Source organism: Sciurus carolinensis, chromosome 12, assembly GCF_902686445.1.
Source record: "Sciurus carolinensis chromosome 12, mSciCar1.2, whole genome shotgun sequence".
Taxonomy (NCBI): Eukaryota; Metazoa; Chordata; class Mammalia; order Rodentia; family Sciuridae; genus Sciurus; species Sciurus carolinensis.
The window spans coordinates 110,169,755-110,188,661 of record NC_062224.1 but is presented as its reverse complement, the minus strand read 5'-3'; the positions used below and the strand labels follow the sequence as shown (position 1 = coordinate 110,188,661).

Sequence of the window (18,907 nt, the reverse complement as noted above, 5' to 3'; positions counted from 1 at the left end):
GATACTTGCATTGACCTTCCTTTGTGATGTCTTCCCCCAGCCCCTTATCTATCTCTTGCTGCTTTCAGAACTTTCTCTTTGAGTTTGGATAGTTTGTGTATTTGGGGTTGAATTTGACTTGTCCTTCCTGTATCTAGATCTTTCCCCACCTTAGGGCTCTTTTTAGCTATTATTTCTTTAAATATGCCTTCTGTTGCTTTTTCTGGAGCTTTTCTCTTGCTACTCCTTTTATGTGAAAGTTTGGTCTTTTGATGAGGTCCCTTAATTCTTATAGGATTTTATTTTTTGTTCTTTTTCAATCTTTTGTCCTTTTGCTTTTTTGCTTCTCTGACTGAATGATTTCAGATGTTCTATCTTCCATCTCACTGATTGTTTCTTCTGCTGAGTAGATTTCTGCTGTTGAAGCTTTCTGTTGATTTTTTTTTTTTTTTTTTCCATTCAGTATTGTTCTATTGTTCTCTTCATTTCTAGGATCTCTATCTGGCTCTTTTTTTTTTTTTTTTTTTTTTTTTAATTCCTGTTTGTCAGTATTCTTGCTTTTTTTTCATGTATCATTTCCAAATATCATTAAATATTCTGTCTATGTTTTCTTATAGTTTGTTGGACTTATTTATGAGGATTATTCTGAATTCTTTGTTGGTCATTCCATGGTTCTCCATTTATTTGCGTTCTGTTATTGGAGCTTTATTATTTTCTTTTGGAGATGCCTTGATTCCCTGATTCTTCATAATCCTCCTGTGCTTGCGTTGTTGTTCATGCATCTGAGAAGACAATCCCTCTTCGACCTTTACATGTGCTCATTGGCAGGGATAGCACTTTGCTGCTTAGTCTAATCTGTGACTTTGAAAGGGCCATCTGGTGATGACCCTGGGCATGTGGAACTTGTTACATAAGTTCTTTATTTTTTTATTTTTTAATTATTTACTTATTTTTCTATTTTTTACAGACTGCATTTTGATTCATTGTACACTACATGAGTTCTTTAGTTGACTGGCCCTGTGCTTTTGATTGGATGTTGGATGGGACTACTAGGTGGGCTCTGCTGTCAGTTGGATGTATTGCCTGGGTATTGTTATAGCTTCTTGTTAGGCTGATTGCAAAATGTATTCCTAGGCCAGGCAGTTCTGCTGTTTGGGATCTGCAGTTGGGCAGGGTGCTAGTTGAGCACTGAGGTTAGACAGAATTGCTGTTTTGGACAAGTGGGACCCAACACTATGCTCCTTAGAAGTACATGGTTGAAGACAGCCCCCCTGTCTGAGGTGGGGGGCAGCTGTAGGATGGGCTTTTGGCTGAGTTGAGTGGTTGTATGACTTCCTGGATCAAGCAGTGTATTCCCCGTGTTTTTCCTGAAAGCACAGAGGTGGAAGTCTCCCTAATGGGTGGAGTTTTGGCTGAATCCTGCCACTGCTTGCCCCCTGGGTCAAGCTAGTCTAGCTCCTTTCTTCTCTGAGATCAGTGGGGGTTGGAGTCTTCCTTCCTGGGTGGGGTTATTAGGTAGGCAGTCAGGCTGTGTGAATCCGCTGCTTACCCTGTTGGGCCAAGTTGTTTTAGCCCCTTTGCTTCTCTGAAAGTCACAAAGGTGGGAGACACCCTGCTTGGGCAGGATTGTTGGGCGTTTCTGAGGCTGGATCCCAAGACCAGCAGTCTGGGGGCTCAAGCTAGATTGCTCTTCTCTCTGTGCTTCTGAAGGTGATTAGCTTCACCTTGCAGGTTCATTTCGATCGTGGCTGTTATCTCTGAGTGTTGCAGTTGGCAGGAACACAGAAGTGCCAACAACAGTTGTGCACTCCTCACTGTCTTTGTTTCCACCCCACCCCCAACCCCCAGGAGGTGAAGCCATAGTATTTCTCCTCATTCTTCCTGTGAACTAAACTGGAGTGGGCCCCCTGAGAAGCATCTGGAAATGCTAGGGAAACTGGATGACTGCATCTGGTTCTTTTTTCTTCCTGTAGAAATTGTAAGCCCAGGAAACTCCCACTTAGGGAATAGGGAAAGTGGGGGACAATCACAGTGAGACTATTCCTCTTTCCTTTCTAATTTGGATTTGTTCAGTTCTGTGCACAACATAGGTATCTCAGGCTTATTTCCAGGGGTTTTCTATTCTGTGGATATTCACCTTCTGTAGGGAGGAAAGGGCCCCAAGACTTCTTACTCTGCCATCTTGTTGACATCCCATTAGCTTTTAAATGTTGCTATCTTTGGTTAAACCTATTTATTATAGACATCTCAGTTTCACACTATGTGTACACTATGGATGAGAATCACATAATTTTTTTTTTAATATTTGGGCACTAAAGATTGAGTACATTAATGAAGTTTTACTGTTGTTTTTACAATATGGTTTGACTTTTTTATTAGACACATATTTATGCTTCTTGTTTTATAGTGTATAAATACCTACTGTACTACATAATGCAATGTGTATTGGTTTTGGTTTTGTGTTTCTTTTGCAGAAAGTGATAATGAACTCTCAAGTGGAACAGGCGATGTGTCTAAGGATTGTCCTGAGAAGATTCTATACTCTTGGGGAGAATTGCTAGGAAGATGGTAAAAGTTTATTTTTCTTACTGAAAATTTTATATTTACATAGTTGATATTAAGTTAAAATAAATTTTGTTGGCTGTGGTGGCATACACCTGTAATCCCAGCAGCTTAGGAGGCTGAGATATGAGGATTTCAAGTTCAAATCCAGCCTCAGCAACTTATTAAGGCCCTACGCAACTTACTGAGACCTTGTCTCAAAATAAAAAAATAAAATGGGCTGGGGATGTGACTCAGTGGTTAAGTGCCCCTGGGTTCAACCCCTGATACCAACAAAAAATTTTGTTCTACATTGCCAACACACTTATATATATATGTATGTATATATATATTGTTAAAAAGATACTCTGTTTATGTTGTTATATAGTAAGTACTTTTTTCTACTTATAAAAGTTTTTTTTTTTTTAAAGATGACCATGACTGTCGTATCTCTCTCCTCCATACCACTACAGACTTAGAAGCCATGACTTATTATTGAGTATGTGTATCAGGTTACATGCATCCAGGCTGTCCAGGAGAGACCACAAAGTCTAGGTAGAATCATACATGTTTTTATAGTAAAGTGGATGAAAGAATACTTAAACTTTCTTATATCTTCTTGAGAGATGTTCCCTGTGATAGTCTTCTGTATACGTCCTAAGAGATTCCTGAGTTAGCATTTAGGAAGGGGTTCTTTATAGTTCCCAGGTTGAAAGGTTCATGATTTCTCATTGTGAAATTCAGACACAAAATTTAATTCTGATCAAAGTGTTGGGCCTATTATGTTTTCAAGGAGATACCCTGAGAAGAAAGGAAGGTTAGCTGCATCTCATTTTTAAACAAAGAAAATTTTATTTTTATTTATCCTATACTTATAAATAAAAATGAACATATCTTAGAAAATGTATATAACTCATTAATGGAGAACCAATAGGCTTTTACAATCAATCAAAAAGATCATTTGATTTAGAGATGTAAGTTCTTTTCCAGACAGTTCATTTGCACATGAACAGGAACATCTGTGTAACTGTGGACAGAAAACATTTGCATTGCTATCAGTTTTCAATACATTATCTCCTACCTGTTGAGAATTTAAACTAGCCTTGTCAAAGAGAAATTACTGTTCTCAAAACAAACACTAGCCTATTCAAAGACTAACTAGTCTATCAAAGGTGGAGGCATCCCAGCTGGACAACAGAAACAGTGCTAGGCTTTTCAAAGAGGTTTTAATGCAGAGAACTGGTTTATCGTGAGAAATCTGAAAGAACAGAAAGGGGACATTGAAGTAACCAAGGTAGAGGAAGCAGCTACAACCTCTAGGATGGGAAAAATAAAGTAAAAGTATTGTTACCAGAATCTAGGAACTCAGAGAGGGTCTGAGGAACTGTGTGGGAACCTCTGAAGAGGGCTGTACAGCTGGTTGCTTAGACTCCTGAGGATACTCAGAACAGTTAAAGTTTGGAAGGAACTGTTAGGGAGAGAACATTTGGTTAGTTCTTCACTTTTGAAGTGAAACCCCAACATCTGAACTAGTGGGGGAGCACTATATGATTGACATTTGTCCTTCTTGGAGGATGTAATTGGAATTAGTATTTCTCAGTTATTGTGATATAGTTTGTATTTGGAATGCATTCCTATATTCCTTTCTTCTGCTTTCCAACTGCACTTGCATATTACTTATTGGCAGAACTTAACCTGGAAACCATCTGGCAAGTGAGTCTGGGATATATAGTTTGCAGATTCTCAGGACTTGCATGATTGAGCAAAATACAAGAAGGTGGTCTTGCAGTGAAAAAATCAGAAATGAGGGCTGGGGATATAGCTCACTTGGTAGAGTGCTTTCCTTGCAAGCACAAGGCCCTAGGTTCAATCCCCAGCACTGCCAAAAAAAAAAAAAAAAAGAAAGAAAAAAAAATCAGAAATGAAAATTGAAAGACATGCACATGTCTCAGAAAAAAACATGAAATACTTACGTAGAAATCTAGCAAACCGTGTGCTAGGTCTGTATTTTGAAAAACTGGAAAACATTAATGAAAGAAATCAAAGAAGACCTAAATAAAAGGAAAATTGTAATATGTTCATGGAATGAAAGACTCACTATTAAGACTTCATTTGTTTCTGAACTAATCTACATTCTTACTGAGATTTCAATAAAATTCCAGCAGAATTTTTTGTAGTGACCAATCTGATGATGAAATTTATATAGAAGGATAGATTAACTAGAGGAGCCAAAACAATTTTGAAAATAGAGAACAAAGTCGTAGGACACACTGCCAGATTGTAAGGGTTGCTACAGAGTTATAGTAACTTGGAAAGTATTGATGTAAGGATTGACACATAGCTTGGTGGCATGGAGAATTCAGGAATAAAGCCACACAAGCTAACCAGACATCTTCCAAAGAATATACTAATGACCAAGTAGGACATCAGAAGAGTCTCAAAGTCATTAACCATTAAGGAAATGAAAATCAGAACAATGTAATTGATATATTTTGAGAAAAAGCTGATAGAATTTGCTTATGTGCCCTGTGTGACTTGAGAAAAAGAAGTAGCTAATCACCGATATGAAGAATTCTGCCTTGAACTTCAAGAAGACTTGGCACTTACTCAAAAATGAAAGATAAGGAAGTATAAAGTAAAGATTTTGGAGAGGTTGAGACACTTTTTAGACATCTGAGTGAATGTGTCCTTTAGTCAGTTCCATGTAAGATTGAATTCCAGAGAAAGTTATGGAAGGAAATATGACTTTGGGAGCTAATATTTGCATATAGTTTTAAAAAGTGTTAGAGTAGGAGGAGTGAGATTTCTTACTGAGTGTGAATAACCTTGACCACCCCAGTGTTGGGAAGTTAGACGTGGAAGATCATGCAGAGAATTCCAAGAAAGAATAATCAGTGAGGTAGGAGGACCAAGATAGAAACCGAGAGAACTCAGTTGATTAAGAAGGTAGTAATCAAATGATGATAGGTCAGTTTACACAATGCCAGAGAAATTGCAGTGAGTTCAGCAGTTTGGATGTTACTGGTGACCTTGAGAAGAACAGCTTCAATAGAGAAGTAGCACTGAAAGCCCAGCTGTGTCAAAGAGGAAGAGGACTCAGGAGATATAGATAGCTCTTGAGTAGCTTTGCTATAAAGGGATAATAAAAATCGGGAACACGTTAGGAATTAGATGCGGGTTTAGAGGTTATTAAAAATTAAGATGGACAATATAACATGTTTGCATACTAGAAATGGTCTAGGAGGGAGAAAAGTTGATGATGTCAGAGGAAGAAGACTCAGTTGCAAGAGTAGTTGATAAACAGGGAGAAGAAATGAATTTGTTGACTAATGGAGTGGTTGTACCAATGAGCACAGAAGGAGGAAAGGTGAGGTATGGCTGTAAAATCACCATGTATACTTAGGATGTGTCAGGTGCTATTTTAAGCCCTTTACTTGAGTTATTTCATTTAGTTATCACAACAACACTCTGAAGTGGGTATTATTATTATTTATATTTTAGAGATGAGAAAACCAAGGCAGACCTATATTAGATAGTGAACATGACAATACATAACAAGTAATAGCAGCAAATAGGTAACTTATTCAAGATCCCATGGTCAATGAGTAATTGCCTGTGATCATATAGCAAGTAAATGATAGAATGAGTATCTGAATCTAAATAGTATCTGACTCTAGACCTAGAACTCTCTTAATAAGGTGAACAGCCTTCCATTTCTATAAAGATGGATAGGAAGCTGGGTTGATTTTTATAGGAGCATTAGAAGTACTTATAAGAGAGTCAGTAGACTAGGAAATGATACCTCACCCAAGCAATTCTTAAAACTTGTAGTCATCATTTTAAAGAGATCATAAAGATAACAGTTTCATGGACAATTAAACAGAAAATTGATAAATACTTCTGTAAATATTGCAAACCTAGATGTACACAGATGTAAGAAACAAAAATAATAAATCCTCAAGTGCTCACCACCGAACTTCAGTAGTTATCAAAATAGAGACAATATGAAAAATATTTTTATTTATTTATTTATTTATTTATTTATTTATTTATTTATTTTTCTTTGTTTTTATTGTAAACAAATGGGATACATGTTGTTTCTCTATTTGTACATGGAGTCAAGGCATACCATTTGTATAATCATAAATTTACATAGGGTAATGTTGTTTGATTCATTCTGTTATTTTTTTCCCTTCCCCCCCACCCCTCCCACCCCTCTTTTCCCTCTATACAGTTCTTCCTTCCTCCATTCTTACCACCCTCCTTAACCCTAATCCTAAACCTAACCTTAACCCTAATGCTAACCCCTCCCACCCCCCATTATATGTCCTCATCTGCTTATCAGCGAGATCATTCATCCTTTGGTTTATTGAGATTGGCTTATCTCACTTAGCATGATATTCTCCAATTTCATCCATTTGCCTGCAAATGCCGTAATTTTATCATTCTTTATGGCGGAGTAATATTCCATTGTATATATATGCCACAGTTTCTTTATCCATTCATCAGTTGAAGGACATCTAGGTTGGTTCCACAATCTGGCTATGGTGAATTGAGCAGCAATGAACTTTGATGTAGCTGTATCACTGTAGTATGCTGATTTTAAGTCCTTTGGGTATAGACCAAGGAGTGGGATAGCTGGGTCAAATGGTGGTTCCATTCCAAGCTTTCTGAGGAATCTCCACACTGCTTTCCAGAGTGGCTGCACTAATTTTCAACCCCATCAGCAATGTATGAGTGTACCTTTTTCCCCACATCCTCGCCAACACCTATTGTTGCTTGTGTTCTTGATAATCGCCATTCTAATTGGGGTGAGATGGAATCTTAGGGTAGTTTTGATTTGCATTTCTCTTATTACTAGAGATGTTGAACATTTTTTCATATATCTGTTGATTGCTTGTAGATCTTCTTCTGTGAATTGTCTATTCATTTCCTTAGCCCATTTGTTGATTGGATTATTTGTATTCTTGGTGTGTAGAGTGTTTTGAGTTCTTTATAGATTCTGGAAATTAGCACTCTATCTGAAGTGAAAAATATTTTTAAAATAATGTTGCTATTGATGCTTTTTATTTTTTAGTAAGATAATTTTGGAGTAGAAGGAATACTGGTTAACAGAGAAGCTAGTTGGGAGGGAGTTGCGTGGTTGATAGGCCTTTAGGAAACTTGCTGGCTCTTTTGCTTTTCAAGTGTTTTTCATTTATTTGAGTCATTATTGCAGTCGTGTCATGACAATGGAGATGAAAAGGGTAAAATTTGCCTAACCTAGAGAAAGTTTATATCTGTTACACAAAGATTGGCAATTCAAAAAATTGTTCTCAGAATTTCTTTTTAAAACATTAGTCTTCATTAGATTTAGAAATTTTCAGTCTTGGCAATAAAAGGTGGCATTTATATAAAGATATTTTTGTAATTTTTTAAAGTAAAGCACTCATGCAGGGACCTATGTTTTGTGCTTTGAGAAAAAATTCTTTTAAACGAAAGCCTGTATTTTCAATGATCTTTTAAATGAAATATAGCTGAAAATATTTTGAGTTTATTCTAAAACAACTAGATGAGTCTATTAAAATGAAGCAAAACAATTATAGATAAAAATCAGAATTTGTGTACTTAGATACTCAGAAAGCTATAAAGGAAAATATTTAATACCAGTTTGAAATTACCAGAAAAAATAAGGATAATATAGAAAAGAAAACTAAGAATAGACTATATAAAAGTTTAGTAATGGAGGGCTTTATAAGATATTGGAGTTACTGTGTAGTAAAGAAAGAGGAAGAACGTTTGTGATGGGCAATCTTCAGTAAATGGATTAAAAATGTCATCTGAATTTAGTGGCATGGAGGGAGATCATATATTAGTGAAAACTTTTCAGAGAGAGAGAGAGAGAGAGAGAAGCCACATTAAACTGAGTTTAGCAATGAGTTGTGGGGAGAAGAAATAGAAATAGTGAGTGTACAACTCTTGAGAGAGTCCATGTTGAAGGGTAGGAAACAACATGAGATTTATGTGGAATTGAATGAAGGTTTCTTTTACCTGGAAGTATTGATTGGAGTTTTAGTAACTGTAAATACAGTGATGACTTCCTGATCTGTATATATCATGTAGCATGTATTTCCTTTAATTATCTTGAATCCCTCTTATAATTCAAAGTATTTTGCCTTTAAGTTTAGAGAAAATGAGCTTATCCCTTTGTGCATTGTTTTAATTAATTCAGTTTTCTGTACAATGAGTATAGAAATTTAGTTTCCATCAAATCATGTTTTTTCATATCTATAAGTATGATCAGAGCCAAACATTAAATTACAAAAAAGATAATTTCATCACTGATCCTGGTGCTCTTGTGATATAATATTCTTTGATAATCTCAGATTTAATTGGATAGTGAAGAAAAGGTAGCTGGAAGGAAGTTCTGGGTATCAAATGGTTTGCTGAGCTTTACCTCTTTTCAAGAATAATTAATACACTTCTACTTAGCATATTTTTTGGATTATATTTAATTATCCTGTTTTTCCTAATTAGCTGAAATGATACTTTAATTTAAATCCATGAGAGAAATCTAAAGAAATCATTTATTTTTTGATTATAAAATAATTTAAGATCATTGTACATATTTTATGCACTATGGGAAATTAAAATGGCCCCTTTCTTAATTCTGTTACAGAGATATTTTGGAGTATACTGATCCATATTCTTTTCCTGTGCAAGTTTAAAAGTAGGTTTAAGAATATGTATATTTAAAATCATATCTATGTACTATTTTGAGATCTGATTTTGTCACTAGTGTAGTTATGTTCTTTAATAATCTTAAATCATGTAAGCTCTATCTCTTTTTACTTTGGGTTGATTTAAGCCCATCTGTATTATCAGCTTGGGTTCTCTAACCCAACAATACAAAGTTTAGCTAGCTAAAAACAGAATGGGTATAAATCTGATGATTTATTTAAATGCTTATGAGACAAGTTTACTTGAACTTGTTCAAGTTATGGAAATGAGTATAGGTTTTGCCAAGATATCCAGATTATGGCAGCATGGGGGAAAAAACATTGAACATCTTGTGTCAGAGGAAGGGCATGCCAAAACCGGGTTCTGTGCTGGAGATGGAGGAGTGTGCATGATCTAGAAAAGTAGGTGGGACACCAATTTTGGAAAACAGACATGTGGATTCCATGACTTTCAGGCGTGTCTCTTGAAACCAGAGCCTGGAGTCGGTCAAGGCAGAATGCATCATCAAGGTTTGGAGTCCTGATTCTGGCACCAGGGTCAGCTCTACAAGGTCAAAAACATGAGCAAAGTTTGAGCAATAAAGCATAGAATGTAGCTCTAAGTTTAAGCTAGGCACCAGGAATAGGATGAGTAGTGGAGCTACGTGAGACTTGGAACTGTGATTCAGTTTTTTGATCAGGTGGCAGGTTATCATGGAGTCATACATACTATATGATCATTGATTTTAGGACAAGAAACATTCACCTTTGTTCCGATTTTAAACACCCTTGAGCATGGGTAATGCTCATAAGTGTGTTCGCCCAGCAAGGTGGGATTGTATAGTTCTGGCGATTGAAAGTGAGGTTATGGAGCTCTTGCACTTAAAAAAAGGCCACAGACAAATGCCAAAGTGTAAATAATGAACTGTTCTTACCAAGAACTTCACCTTAGATAATTTTTAATCTGGAAGATCCTTCATGTGCTGAAACAGAATTCCAAGATAGCTGATCAAGATATGGACTTCCCAGGGGAACATTGGGTAAGGATGTGGGTACAGGAAACAAACTATGTCTGTTTCACGCCTTCTGTACCATGGAGCCTGCTTTTCATGCTTGGCTCAGGGAAGAGAGTGCAGTCACGGTGGGGTAGGCCTGGCATCCACTTCGGTATCCCTTCCTGAGCCCATCCCCTGCCACACCCACTCACTAGCCTGCTGGCCAGCCTACCAAACATTCGTCTCAGGGGATTCAGATGTTTCTTTTTACTCCTTGAAATACTGCTTAGAAACATGTAATGAACATTCATTATTTTGATAAGTTCATGGGATGATTTAAAAAGCACATGAGAGGAAGAAAAAGCTTTCTCTTAAGGTTGAATAACATGGCTCATCAGTAACCAGTGACTAAGATTGACTTGAGGAAAAAAGTCAAAGATGCCACAGACCTTGAACCTACTGTTGTTTCATGCCTTGGTCATTTTTCTCTTGACCCAGGCTTACACTTTTTTTTTTTTTTTTTTCCTTTTGCGGTACTGTGAATTGGACAGCCCAGGAGTGCTGTGCTACTGAGCTGCATGCCCAGTCCTTTTGTTTTGTTTTGAGACAGCCTCACTAAATTGCTGAGGCTGGCCTTGAACTTGAGATCTTCCTGCCTTAGGTCACTGGGGTTATAGGGATGCCCCACCATGCGCACTTCCAGGCTCACATTGTTTTTCTCTATATATTTTAGTTGTAGATGGACACAGTATTTTATTCACTTATTTTTATGTGGTACTGAGGATCAAACCCAGTGCCTCACATGTGCTAGGCAAGCACTCTGCCACTGAGCTACAGCCCCAGCCCCTCCAGGCTCACATTTTAATGTAGACTAGTAAATGTACTTTCCATAGCAACAACAGTTGAGGAGTGGTAGAGGGAATATGAATGGCTTGTTTTCTTTCCTCAGGCACAGTAACCTTGGTGCACGACCAAAAGGGCTGTCCACTTTGGTGAAGAGTGGTGTTCCAGAAGCATTGAGGGCAGAAGTATGGCAGCTCCTAGCAGGCTGCCATGACAACCAGGCGATGCTGGACAGATACCGAATTCTTATCACAAAGGTAGGACACCCTTTTCATATTATTTTCATGGAGCAACATCTTAAGGTATTGGTTTTTCATAGCTCCCACAAGTAATAAATGCTTTGAACTTCTTTAAAAATAAACTATTTTGATGCTGTGCACTTAATACTTCTGCTTTTTGTTTTGAATACTTGTTAATTAGTGATAAGCAGTGTCCATAATCATCTATGAGCAATTTATAACTAGATTTCATATTTTTATTTAAGTGACTTTATAATTTTTTTATTTTAAATATTTTTTTAGTTGTTGATTGACCTTTGTTTCTTTCACTTATTTATATGCAGTGCTGAGAATTGAACCCAGTGCCTCACCCATGTGAGGGAAGCACTCTACCACTAAGGCACAACCCTAGCCTGACTTTATAATTTTTATTTACCTAATTAAATATACAATTGGTTCTTGGTATCCTCGGTTTTGCATCAGTGGATCCAAAATATTGGGGGAAAAAAAAGCTTATCTCTGTAGTGAACATTTATAGCTTTTTTTCTTGGCATTATTCTTCAAACAATACAGTGTAATCCATACTTACATAGTATTTACATTAATTTAGGGAATATAAGTAATCTAGAGATGGTTTAAAATATATAGCAGGATGTACAGAGGCTGTACACGTGTGCTACTTCATTTTACATCAGAGACTTGCCTAAGTGTGGGTTCCCCAGGACCCTCCTGACTTCAGATGAGCTGGCTACAAATATGAGGGTTCCCACAGACTCCCTGAGGTTTGTTAGTTTGCAGAAATGACTCATGGAACGCAGCAAAGTGCTTTACTCATGATGATAATTTTATATTTTAATAGCAAAATGATGCAAATTAGAACTAGCCAATCAAGCCTCTTGCCCTTTTAAAGAGTTTTCCCCTAAGCCCAAGCCATGACTCCACCTATATCCTTTGACCAGAATTCTGTAACAAGAAGAAAGAGAATAGATATTGGGAGGACAGTGACCTTTCTCTGTTTTAGGTTGCTTCTTTCTTTTTTTTAATTTATTTATATTGTAAACAAATGGGATACATCTTGTTTCTCTGTTTGTACACGAAGTAGAGGCATACCATTTGTGTAATCATATATTTACATAGGGTAATGGTGTTTGATTCATTCTGTTATTTTTTCCTTCCCCCCACCCCTCCCACCCCTCTTTTCCCTCTATAGTCTCTCCTTCCTCCATTCTTACCTCCCTCCCACCCCCCATTATGTGTCATCATCCGCTCATTAGCTAGATCATTCGTCCTTTGGTTTTTTGAGATTGGCTTATCTCACTTAGCATGATATTCTCCAATTTCATCCATTTGCCTGCAAATGCCATAATTTTATCATTCTTTATGGCGGAGTAATATTCCATTGTATATATATATACCACAGTTTCTTTATCCATTCATCAATTGAAGGGCATCTAGATTGGTTCCACAATCTGGCTATTGTGAATTGAGCAGCTATGAACATTGATGTGGCTGTATCTCTGTAGTATGCTGATTTTAAGTCCTTTGGATATAGGCTGAGGAGTGGGATAACTGGGTCAAATGGTGGATCCATTCCAAGTTTTCTAAGGAATCTCCACACTGCTTTCCAGAGTGACTGCACTAATTTTCAACCCCACCAGCAATGTATGAGTGTACCTTTTCCCCCACATTCTCACCAACACCTGTTGTTGCTTGTATTCTTGATAATCGCCATTCTAATTGGGGTGAGATGGAATCTTAGGGTAGTTTTGATTTTGCATTTCTCTTATTATTAGAGATGTTGAACATTTTTTCATTTATATGTTTATTGCTTATAGATCTTCTTCTGTGAAATGTCTGTTCATTTCCTTAGCCCATTAGTTGATTGGGTTGTTTGTATTCTTGGTGTAGAGTTTTTTGAGTTCTTTATATATTCTGGAAATTAGTGCTCTATCTGAAGTAAGAGTGGCAAAGATTTTCTCCCACTCTGTAGGCTCTCTCTTCACATTGCTGATAGTTTTCTTTGCTGAGAGAAACCTTTTTAGTTTGAAATTAGAGGGATATGAATAGGAAAAGAAGAACTCAAACTATCCCTATTTGCTGATGACATGATTATATATTTAGAGGAACCGGGAAATTCCACCAGAAAACTTCTAGAATTCATAAGTGAATTCAGTAAAGTACTAGGATGTAAGATCAGTGCTCATAAATCTAATGCATTTTTATACGTAAGTGATGAGTCTTCAGAAAGAGAAGTTAGGAAAACTACCCCATTCACAATAACCTTGAAAAAATTAAAATACTTGGGAATCAATCTAACAAAAGAGATGAAAGACCTCTACAATGAGAACTACAGAACACTAAAGAAAGAAATTAAAGAAAACCTGAGAAGATGGAAAGATCTCCCATGTTCTTGGATAGGCAGAATTAATATTGTCAAAATGGCCATACTACCAAAAGTGCTATACAGATTCAATGCAATTCCAATTAAAATCCCAATGACATACCTTACAGAAATAGAGCAAGCAATCATGAAATTCATCTGGAAGAATAAGAAACCCAGAATAGCTAAAGCAATCCTTAGCAGGAAGAGTGAAGCAGGGGTAATTGTAATACCAGAACTTCAACTACACTACAAAGCAATAGTAACAAAAACAGCATGGTATTGGCACCAAAAGAGACAGGTAGATCAATGGTACAGAATAGAGGACACGGACACAAACCCAAATAAATTCAATTTTCTCATACTAGCCAAAGGGGCCAAAAATATGCAATGGAGAAAAGATAGCCTCTTCAACAAATGGTGCTGGGAAAACTGGAAATCCATATGCAGCAGAATGAAACTAAACCCATCTCTCACCCTGCACAAAAATCAACTCAAAATGAATCAAGGATCTTGGAATCAGACCAGAGACCCTGCATCTTATAGAAGAAAAAGTAGGTCCAAATCTTCAACATGTCAGCTTAGGATCAGACTTCCTTAACAGGACTCCCATAGCACAAGAAATAAAAGCAAGAAGCAATAACTGGGATAGGTTGCTTCTTAATAGTGGCAGTGGTTGAGATCTGTTGTAGAATAATTTATTTTTAAAGTACATGTAATCTTATTTTTTTTTAGAATGGTGAATGTTACTAGTTGCCACTTGAGATTGAGTAGCAATATATAATTAAGGTTGTAATATAAGTATTTCCACATTCAATTAGAAATATATGACAACATGAACTTTATAAGGTTATTTCTATTGTTAACAGTACAATTTATTAGAAACATCATTTTCTTTCAGACAATATAGAAATGCGTTGCTTTGGTCATGTGCTTGTATTCAAGTTCTCAAGTTGTAACATTTCTGTGATGGGAAGTACAATGGTTTATTTAATTTCATTGTCTTCCTTACATCATAGCCAAATATAATAAGATGACGAATACTGTAATTATTTCTAAAAATGATTTTCTCACTTTTCTATGCTTAAGAGTAGAAATGAGACAGCAAATGCTTGTAGCCAAGAGTGTATTGTGTATTTTGGGGTTTACCACCACTCAGTGGGAAGAACACAAACATGCAGAAGATTTTCAGTAGGAAGCACTTGCATATTTGGCACTTGTTGGTTGTGGTTCAGCGGCTGTTAGTCTCTTGCTCTAATTTTTCCTGTCTTATTAAGGGAATGGCAAGATTTCAAGGTCAGTTCATGAACTGGTTCAGCTTGAAGAAACTGTTGCTTTATAAAAAGCCTACCAGAGACCAGGTTGCAAGGAAAGAAGGAATACAAAGTGTTTTTGAAAACTAACTTAAGAACTTAAAAACTTACTTATTCACCATTTTAATCATTTTTAAATGTATAATTCAGTAATTTTTATGTAATGCTGTATAACCATCTCAGCTGATCTAATTGCTAAATATTTTCATCACTGCAGAAATAAACATGATATCTCCAAGTTCCCCTCTCCCATCCCCTGGCAACCATTAATCTACTTTGTTGGATTTAGCTGTTCTTCATTTTTCATATGAATGGAACCATACAATACCATTTATGTGTGGCTTCTTTCATTTAGCATAATGATTTCTATGTTCATTTAGGTTATAGCATATATCAGTACTTAATTCTTTTTTATGACTGCATAATATTCTAGTGCATAGATATAAATTTTATATTTTATCTTATAGAGTTATCAGTTGATGAAGACATGTATTTGCTTTTTGGGTACTATGAATAATGCTGTCTCAAACATTTTTGTGCAAGTTTTTGTGTGAACTTGTTTTTAGCTCTCTTGAGTGTAGCTGCCAGGTTGTATGGCTGCCATGTTTTAGTATTTTGAGGAACTGGCCGACTGTTTTCCATAGCAGATGAGCTATTTTGTGTTCCCAGGAGCAATGTATGAGAGTTCCAGTTTCTCCACATCCTCACTTGTACTTTTTATTTTCCTATTTTATTTTCTTATAGCCATCCCAGTGTATATGAATTGGCATCTTATTAGGATTTTGATTTACGTTTCCCCAATGACTAATTATGAGCATCTTTTCATGTACTTGTTGACCAGTTGTCTAATCTTCTTTGGAGCATTGTGTCTTTAAACGTTTTGCTCATTTAAAAATTGGGTTGTCTTTTTATTGTTGGGTTGTAAGTGTCTTTGTAGATTTAGGATACCAATCCCTTATCATTCAGTAACTCTTGATTGAGCATTGTATATGAGCCACACTCTGATTTCTAGAGCTACATAGAAAAAAAGGGTTTATATCCTTGAGGAATGTAGCCAAGGAAGAGCCAGATCTGTGCATAGGTAGAGTAAGACATTATGATGAAAGCACAATGTGTCTTAATCAAGTGCACAGAACACAGGAAGTAATAATGTCCGCTCTACTCGAGTTGAGCCAAGGAAAACTTCACAGAAGAGATCATCTGCAGACTTGAGAAATGTCTGCGCAGGATAGGAGAGAGGATGTAGTCTAAGGAGTGGCTTATGTGAGGGTTCAACTGCTGATTAGTGACAGCCTGGGCTGTCCAGAGTCCTGCCTTGGAGATGAAAATCAGTACGTTCTTTCCTTCCCCAACTCCTACCCTGGTGGGCCAGCTACAGATGCTTTATTCATGGATCAATCTTTTTCCCTTTCTTAAGTAGGAAGAACTTAATAAAAGTTTCTGTTAGAACAAATGTACATGATGAAAATCCTCAGAAAATATATATCATATCAAAATTATATAAGAGATTATTTAATTGGTCGTCTGATGTAATAGAATTTTAACCAATAAAATTACAGTGTCTGTTCAAAAATATTCGAGTACTTATTGTGTGCCAGGTACTGATTAGTTGAAAAATGTCATTGATGGACTAAAATAAAACAAGTGTAAACTGGCAAAGGAGCAGCCCAGTTGTATAAATGATAGAGATCATTTGTCCAGACTTGTATGAGAGAGCAAAATAGGCAATGGTTGCAAATGTTAACCTCAGTGGTTTCTGCCCAAAATCCTTTTTTGGGGGAAATAATAAACAAAAAACAGCCAGGAGAGTGACCTGTTTTGAGATTCTATAAGTTCTTTGCTTTCTTGGGCATCATATGAACAGATAAAGCTTCACCATGTTTATTCCTGTCAGATTCTTGGTACTACTCATAGTAAAGTCTGTCTTCACTCTGTTCTCCAGTGCATTATTGTAGCAGATGGTTTTTAATAAAACATCCAACTAAAGAAAATTTTACTCTTGGGTAGTAGAATGTACTATAATTATAATATTATAAATTCTCAGGGGGAAATGTTTAAGTTGGTAGTTTCCTTATGTTTGGATAATATTTACTGAATATTAAATCAAAGAGTAAAATGATTGTATCACTTCATGTAATTCTTTGTTCGGTAAGTTTCAAAACTAAATAAAACTCTCTATATGATTTAACCAAGTAAATGTTTACTTTTTCTTTACATGGTTTACTTCTTAAAGATTCTGTGCAGGTTGTTAGTCAAATAATTCTCTATACTAGATTTCATGGAGAGACCATTGCTTAATCACACAGCTGCTCTGTTCTCTGTCATAACCTTGTCTAGTTGAAGGAAATGAGCTTTTTGATAGAATGAGGTTATTCCACCTGGGTCTGTATTGTTGGTATTTGTAAAACCTCAGGCTTTTTTTCAGGTATTTTACCGATGTTTCTTCAAAAAATTTATAGTTCTTTAAAATATACTAACCTAAAATAATATAACCAAATAAATAATAATATGGGCAAGGAGAAGAGAATACTAATTGTGTTGTATTTCTTAATGCTTTATATATTCAGCTACAGGAAATATTTTTTCAAGAAATAGGAATTATTGAAAAATTATTTAAGAAAATGTACCTTTTACTTTTTCTTTTATTGCATAATAAGGATAATAGTTTCTCTTTCTCTTTCTTTCTTTCTTTCTTTCTTTGGTACCAGGGATTGAACCCAGGGGTGCTTTACCACTGAGCCATATCCCCAGTCCTTTAAAATTTTTTAAATTTTTAAAGTTTGAGGCAGGGTCTTATTAAGTTGCTTAGGGCCTTGCCAAGTTGCTGAGGCTGGCCTTGAACATACGATCCTCCTGCCTGAACCTCCCCATTTGCTGGCATTATAGGCAAGTGCCATTGCATCTGGCAGTCAGATGCTGCTTCCTTTTTAAAATTTTTTATTTGTTTTAATGAGGTATTTATGACAGTAGAAGGTACTTTGATACATCATATATAATGGAGTATAATTTCTCATTCTTCTCATTATACATGATGTAGAATCCCACCAGTCATATAGTCATAAAAGTACACAGGGTAATAATGTCTGATTCATTCTACTATACTTCCTATCACCATATCCCCTCCCCTCCCTTTAATCCTCTCTACTAATCTAAAGTAACTCTGTTCTTCCCTAGGCACACCCCCTAGTGTGGGTTAGCATCTGCATATCAGAGAAAATGTTTGACTTTTGGTTTTTGGGGATTGACTTATTTGGGTTAGCTTGATTTTCTCCAGCTCCATCCATTTACTGGCAAATGCCATAATTCCATTCTTTTTTAAGGCTGAGTAATATTCCATTGTATATGTATATACACCACTTTTTCTTTATCCATTCATCTGTTGAAGGGCATCTAGGTTAGTTCCATAGTTTAACTATTGTGAATTGAGCTGCTATAAACATTGATGTGACTGTGTCATTGTAGTGTGCTGATTTTAAGTCCTTTGAGTATAAACCGAGAAGTGGGATAGCTGGGTCAAATGGTGGTTCCATTCCAAGTTTTCTGAGGAGTCTCCATACCACCTTCCATAATGGTCATACCAATTTGCATTCCCAGGATGCTGTTTTCTTATTACATAATTATACCTTTGCTTATTATTATTATTTTTATCAAATTTCTTTGGTCCTCATCTCCCGATATTTCCCTTATCGCCATAGTAATATCTACATGTATAGAAACTATAATTATATGTGAATGTGAGAACTAACAGTTTCCTCATCAACTCCTCAGCACTGATGTTGTGTAAAAATTGAAATATATTCTTGATTATTTTTATGTACTTAAGTGACATGTTTAGTTAGTAAATAATTTTTATTATCCTTTAAGTATTAGGTTTTGAGGTACGTTAAGAGAAAATTTCATATTACAGATTTAGACTAGGCATATACTGTTTTGAGGGAAG

At 36.1% G+C, this 18,907-nt stretch overlaps 1 protein-coding gene across 5 annotated transcripts in view; it reads left to right on the top strand.

Annotated features, from left to right (window-relative positions):
- The window catches only part of Rabgap1l (RAB GTPase activating protein 1 like), a 663,388-nt gene that overhangs the window by 208,704 nt on the left and 435,777 nt on the right, over positions 1-18,907 (top strand). For all 5 annotated transcript variants that reach the window (XM_047519817.1, XM_047519815.1, XM_047519816.1 and 2 more), the window contains exons 12-13: positions 2,454-2,547; positions 11,163-11,313. In XM_047519817.1, coding sequence (XP_047375773.1) covers positions 2,454-2,547; positions 11,163-11,313 — 245 coding nt within the window. The remainder of the gene's footprint in view (positions 1-2,453; positions 2,548-11,162; positions 11,314-18,907) is intronic.